We start from the raw sequence: 6,652 nt of genomic DNA on the forward strand, positions 1-6,652 counted from the left end.
ATAATTAGATAAATCATTCAAAAAATTACCAATAAATCAAGTTAAGCTCTACATAATGCAAGAGACTACTTACAAAGTTTCAATAGCATTTAATCTAAAATGAGTGAGAAATTTAGAATTTAATATGACACTCTCTGTTCGTGACAAACGTGTGACCACCCTAGAACCATGCCGTGTGACACAAAGAAATTTTTTGTGTGTGCATCGAATTTTCGATCAGACTATACGATTGTGTGCACAATAGCAAGTGTGATGTTGTGTCAGAAGACTTCAAAGACTAGATCCATAGGGAAGTAGGTGAGATTTGCATTTTTGTGTGCTAAAAAGCTTGTTTTTCCACCTCCTAAGGATTGGGGAGTGAACAAAAAGTGGACACCCTTAGCTTGCTACTTCCCATCAATATTGTCCATTCTGCCTCCTTGTAATGAGTGCAATGCCCATTTTCTCCAATCTCCACGAGCTCTTTTGACTCTTTCGTTTGTCCCCTTCTCTTGAGCATCTTGCTCTAGAAGATGCTCCTCCTCCCATCATATGAGTCATGACTTTAGGTAATTTATCTTGCATTAAATGGGACCTTAAGTTGCTGCAAAGAAAATAGTATAACTTGGGTAGTGTAAAACCGACTAGCCAATCAGCTCTTTGCATTAAATGGGGCCTTTAAGTTGCTGCAAAGAAAATAGTATGACTTTGGTAGTGTAAAACCGACTAGCCAATCAGCTCCAAGCATTTAAAGGAGACTTTGGATCTGAGAGGGACCCTGGTGTCATCATCTTACGTCCTTTCTTACTTTGCTTTCAACGAGCCTTGACTCTTGAACTTGCATCGTGTTGCTGCAATACTCGATTCCTCGAATCTGTACATAATACATCTCGTTCATCCCCGTGCTCCACAGCTTCTCCCGTCTCATCCCATGTCTCTTATAAGGTCTCGAGAATCGAGCATCGATCCCAGTACCCAAGGAGGTGTTGCACGCCTCCAGCCTGAACGCATCCTCGCAAGCCTCAGCTTCCCTGTTAACGAATTGCTTCCGACATCGGTAGCATTAGCCTTTCCGAGCTTCCCAGCAGGGCCAGCACCTTCACTCGCAAAGGCAGAGGATGTTGCACAAGAATCAAGGTAAGAGGAGACAGTAATTCTCTCGCCTGTATCCATCCAGCATCAGCATGGCCGATAATTCTGGCAACTGCACCAATGGGCCCGGTTCAGTTGAGACTGAGATTCGAAGACACCCAAATGGCCGGGGTGATTCATTCATGCATATCAGCAATGGGAATTACGCAAGGGCGCTGCACGACGTCCGTGAGGCTGCAAACAGACATGGGTTTTCTGCTGAGGTGCTTTACATCTGGCGTCTTTCTATGCTAGTTGTCCTTAGAGAGTCTTCATTCTAGCATTTGATTTAACGTTGCCCCTGTCTTCAGGGAGTAGACGATGCAACATTGCTCAGGTTTCTGAGAGCTCGTTCTATGCACACGGAAAAGGCAGCAAAAATGTTTGTTCATCATCAGAAATGGAGAACCTCATTCGTTCCCCTCGGATACATTCCCGAAAGAGAGGTGGAACATGAGTTGGCTCATGGCAAAATTTGTCTTCAGGGCAATTCAAAAAAGGGATGGCCAGTCATGGTAGTCTCTGCCGGCAAGCATCACCCCAACAAGGACGATTTTCAGGAGTTTAAGCGTGAGGTTCCTTTGTAGTCCATCCCCCTATAATGATCGATAAGAAGATACGCTGGTGGAGTGGTAACGAGGACGTTTATGCGTGCAGGTCAGACGTTTTCGCCTCGCCCTGAAATGCATTCCGTTGGTTCTTAGACGTGGAAATGTTTTCTTTCAGGCTTTGTCGTGCATTTGCTGGACAAAACAATTGCAAGGTAAGAAGCGCGAGCAAGTCTATGAATTTGCAGCTTAATGCAAGGGCGCTTAGTTTGATTGGCCTACAGAGGCTAAAAGCTACTGAAACTACAGAGCAATGGCGTGTTACTTGTGCAGTGCACCAGCGGGAATCGAGAAAATAATGGTGATATTGGACCTGCACGATCTGGGATTCAAGAATATCGACATCAAGGGCATGATCACAGGATTCCAATTCTTGCAGGTAGGTTTGGTTTGGGAAATTTTATGCAAAAGCAGAGAGGAGATAGAGTGCAGGCTTCAAAGGAATTCTATTAATGCAGAACTACTTCCCTGAGAGGCTAGCGAGACTGTACATGGTGAGCACTCCCTCCCTATTTCACAGTGCCTGGAAGATTGTGTCTCGATTCTTGGATAAGGCAACAAAAGAGAAGGTATTCTCTCTCTCTCTCTCTCTCTCTCTCTGTCTCTCACACACACACATACACACACACACACACACACACACACACAGAGGAGATCAATCAGTCTGTTGAGTCCGTTTGTGTAGAGATAGTAACAATGAATTCTATCTCTCTAGTCTATCTATAATGCATATCTTAGAGAAAGGACTTCTTTCAAATTTGATTATGCAAACATCACACATTCTTGAAGTCTTCCAGCCCTCTGTATAGTTCATGAAATCAACTTGATAGGCTCTAAGCCGAGAGACTTACAACACTTTGTCGAACGTGTTCTAAGGACTTCTCGTCCTTTCTTGACAGATTGTGTTTCTTGAAAACCGTGAAATGCCGGAAACTCTCCTTTCGGAGGTGGATGCGAACATCCTCCCTTCACGCTATGGAGGTAAAGGTGAGTTTGTTCTGCTGCAAGACGTGCACCTTGAAAACTGGCCTCCTAAAGATAGAAGATGAGATTCCACAATTGCTGATTGAACAATTTGTTCAACTTGACAACGAGAGATCATTTTATGGGTTAACTTTGTAAAAAGTTTTTTTTTTTAAAACTTTGTAACATGTGAAGACCATTGATTAAAACCTAATACCTATTGAAATCAAGTAAACTCAAAATCAGTCAAGAAAGCACTCCTCGTGCTGCTTGGTTGTTCTTCGTGAAATCTAGACTCTCAGGAATGGCATCTTGTTTAAGCACTCAAAATGCATTTTTCACTGGCTGACTGTCAAAGCTAGGTTATGTTTCAGGCTGAATAATCTAGAGAGCTCATACCCTCATCTATAGCAGTGGGCATTGGTTGCAAGGTCATTTTTGGGTAAAATGTAGCTCTGATTTTTAGCCTACTTGTGGGCTTATTTTTTGTCTATTTGGAGATTTTGGACCTTCCGAGGGGGTTTCTTTTTTAACCTTGTAAATTCATTCTTAACCCCTTGTTTTGTGGGTCATTATCTTTATTTACCTTTATATAATACAAGATTTCACTTCCCAAAAAAGAAAAACCAAAATTAGTGCAACCTTTGTTTAAGTAAAAGGGATGCATGCTCCGAAATGTTAAAAGTTAAAATTTCCCCTCATAGGTTGATGTTGTAAGGTTGTAGGGAGTTTTTAATATCATTTTTTCATAATGATCATTGATTATGTGGATATGGTATTCTCCATGTGTCTGATATGCTTGTGAGTTTAAATGGCTTCCCCTAACATGTGTCACACATTTGCAACTTCATTGCCTCTTTCACCTCTATGCATAGCCTTTGTATAACCACTCATCAATGATCCAAAGAACATATGGAGTAGAGTCAACAATTGAATGCTTGCACACTGTTTATGATTCAGTGTTCTATCAGTAGCCTTGGGCAATGCATTTATTCTACATGGCCTTGCTTGCAAGGTGCATAGGGTGTATGATAAATATGGTCTCTATAAGTCTATGACTAGCCTAAGTAGTGGATTATTCTATCTTTCTATATACTATTTTTCCCCCAAATTTTGAAATAATAGAAAATTTAGCTTAATTCATATTTTAGAAAAAGACTAAATTTAGGGGTAATCCACAATTGTGCTAGGAGTGCATTGCCTCAAGCTCTCGTCGACATCTTCCTCAAAAAATTAGTACATCAAGGGTTTAATGCAAGCTTGGGTGTAGCCATGTTTTGTGAGGTTTAGGGCCTTTACTGTATATAGATAGCTTGCTTGGTCCATAACTTATGCATTCTCTAATGGAATTTGATAAACTTGGTTTCCAAGAAATAATACACATTCCAAACTTGAATATGAGATCAAAAAAATATCGAATTAACACTTTAAATGAGATCGTTAAATCATCACAAGTGCTATGTTACATATGAAGCATGTATCCTAAATAGTATATGATGCATCAATTTATTTAGAATCATTCTATATATACACGCAAAAAAAGATTTTATTCTCTTTCAAGGGTTGGATATGTGTAGAAGTCTTCGTCAAATAGATGTTTACACATATCTAGCCATTGAAGGAAAATAGCATCTCTATCTTGACATCAAAAAGGCTTTTAGACATATCTAACTCATGAGCCTTCTAGTTGTAGCTACTATGATGATTTTGTTTGTTGTTCATCTCTACTAGCATGCAACCCATGGCAAGCCAGTGGATAGCACTGGATACATACCATCCCTACTCTTATTGCCCTCATGAACCACTTTGCTATATCCTTCCTCATTATCCTTGATGCCAGGACATACGTCGTGTCATGGTCCACCTCCTCCAACGTTTTGCCCCCCACCACATTAATCATGCAATAAACAATTCAGCATGCACTCAGCTTAAGTAAATCATCGCAGCCGATGCTAAACTACAATTTCTTTATCATCTAGATTTGTACACATTCGACAACTCCATCGTGTTTGCCAATAATGAAAGAAATTGTTTGAGTATTCAAAAAAAGTATTCAGCCCAATCCGATTGTTGCAACATCCATCCTCAGCTTTGTAATTATCCAGTTATCAAACACAAATCCATTTCCAAAACTCGTCACAACACAACAACAATAACTAATATCTTAGCGAAGCATACAAATTTAGTGAATAATGTGCATCCTCACAATCACAACTTTATTATGAGAAACCCATTCTTTAAATCCCCCGTGCAGGACACCTTTTTGCTTTCAATTTATTATAGAGTCAATGGATCATCTGTAGAAATTAATGCTAGCATCCAACTATGTACCAATTGACCATAGATGACACAGATATCAAACCTATCCGACCTTCAGACAATCTATAGTGTGTATAAATTTGCTAAGTTGCCAATTTATTCTAGAATCATTAGACACCAAAACACACAAATTGCTTAGAGAATGTGTTTGTGGACCTTGTTCCACCTCGCCTTTTAGTGGAGCACCCACAACCCTTCTCTTCATACTTTTTACATTTTAAAAAATTATTCATCATAGATTCCCTCTTGGATGATGTCTATGTATATCATCTGCTGGACTCTTCGCAAGTTAGCATTCTTAAGTTCCTATTGGGCATTCTAGGATCACATTCTAATGATAAATCATGAATAGAAAATGCTAAAAGAGACAAGAAAATGAATTACGAGGGAGCCATGCCAACATTATTTGTAGATAGGATCTCAACATGGTTGGTAGAGGGAGGTAGGGTATTATTATCCTTTAGCACATAGCTAACCAATATTATATGAAAATCGACAATCACCATCATTCCCATGTCAATAAGGCTACTGATCACTTGCCTAGATGTTGACCAACTAGCCAGATGTTGATGGACCTAGCAGTCAAGCAATGGCTGATCAAGCCTTATCAACTAGATTCAATCAAGAAATGTTGAGAAGGTCATGGTTGATTAAAGCCATAACACAATGTAACATAATCTTCACAAAATGAGATATGATGAACAACAACTTAGAAGATCTCTAGTAGGCTTTCTCTCTCTCTCTTGGGACCTATCCCATGCTTTGTAGCAGCTTTGGGTGTTTTGAGACTTGTTGGGCTCCTTTTTATGCTTGGTTGGCCCCTTTCGAAGGGCAGCCCCAAGTACATCTTGATCAACACCAAGTTTCAAGATGAACTTTGAGAAGTTGAGCCTTGCAACATCATCTGATCGAGTGCATGTAAGGAGTGCTCAATTTGGCAAACTTTTCTTGCTCTGATCAAAGGCACATAGTGGTGAGATGACAAAGGGAAGAGACGTGAAGGAGATGGAATGAGAGGAAACTTTTCTTGTAAGTGGTCTTGATGAAGGCTCAAAAGTCAAAAGGTAGGTGGTGGCGACGAGGAAGAGAAGAGACATAAGGGTAAGTACCCCAACTACCTCGATCTAATCAAATGAATAGGATCCAATCTCCCCCCATTACTTTATATCCAATGATGAAAAATACCCCGATCATCCTTTCAGGTTCCTCCTTAATAGATAGAATGGATTCCAACCACAAAAATATTTAGTACAATCATATTAACTAGTCTTTGACTAAAGCCAGCTCGAGAATATACTACTATTTCAACCACCGAGCCGGTTTAGGACTAATTCAGTTTGGATTTTGAACCTAAGACAAATGTATTTTTCCTTTTCTTAAATATGAATTTAATTCGTACAAAAAAATGGAAATTAAATTCTCATACAATAATAATATTAACCATAGAGCTAGTTTAGGACAATCACATGAGCTCCAAGACACCCTTTTCAATTGGGCAGAGGAGCTTTGAGCATTGGAAGCCCTAGTACATCAAGAAACTCAAAGACAAGAATGTTTGTTGTTGCCAATTTGCCAAACACACATAGACTTTTACCTGTGTAGGCAAGCTATGAATGAATTGAGATGTGGTCGAATTGGAGCATTGCTCCATG

At 39.8% G+C, this 6,652-nt stretch overlaps 1 protein-coding gene across 1 annotated transcript; it reads left to right on the forward strand.

Annotated features, from left to right (window-relative positions):
* Positions 1-1,162: 1,162 nt before the first annotated feature.
* Positions 1,163-3,151, forward strand: LOC147898380 (uncharacterized). The gene is made up of 6 exons (XM_087379312.1): positions 1,163-1,334; positions 1,422-1,680; positions 1,837-1,873; positions 1,992-2,097; positions 2,177-2,287; positions 2,618-3,151. Exons 1-6 carry the CDS (start codon positions 1,164-1,166, stop codon positions 2,765-2,767), a joined length of 834 nt encoding a protein of 277 aa, XP_087235438.1. The 5' UTR covers position 1,163; the 3' UTR covers positions 2,768-3,151.
* The last annotated feature ends 3,501 nt before the right edge of the window (positions 3,152-6,652 follow it).

Source organism: Dipteris shenzhenensis, chromosome 9, assembly GCF_047967505.1.
Source record: "Dipteris shenzhenensis isolate YYH24624 ecotype China chromosome 9, Dip_SZ_1.0, whole genome shotgun sequence".
NCBI lineage: Eukaryota > Viridiplantae > Streptophyta > Polypodiopsida > Gleicheniales > Dipteridaceae > Dipteris > Dipteris shenzhenensis.

Excerpts from the sequence above, each read along its gene's own strand:
- LOC147898380 (XM_087379312.1), top strand. The coding sequence starts at position 1,164 with ATGGCCGATAATTCTGGCAACTGCACCAATGGGCCCGGTTCAGTTGAG. Across the intron at positions 1,874-1,991 it reads CTGGACAAAACAATTGCAAG|TGCACCAGCGGGAATCGAGA; the intron begins GTAAGAAGCGCG and ends TTACTTGTGCAG. Across the intron at positions 2,098-2,176 it reads CAGGATTCCAATTCTTGCAG|AACTACTTCCCTGAGAGGCT; the intron begins GTAGGTTTGGTT and ends CTATTAATGCAG.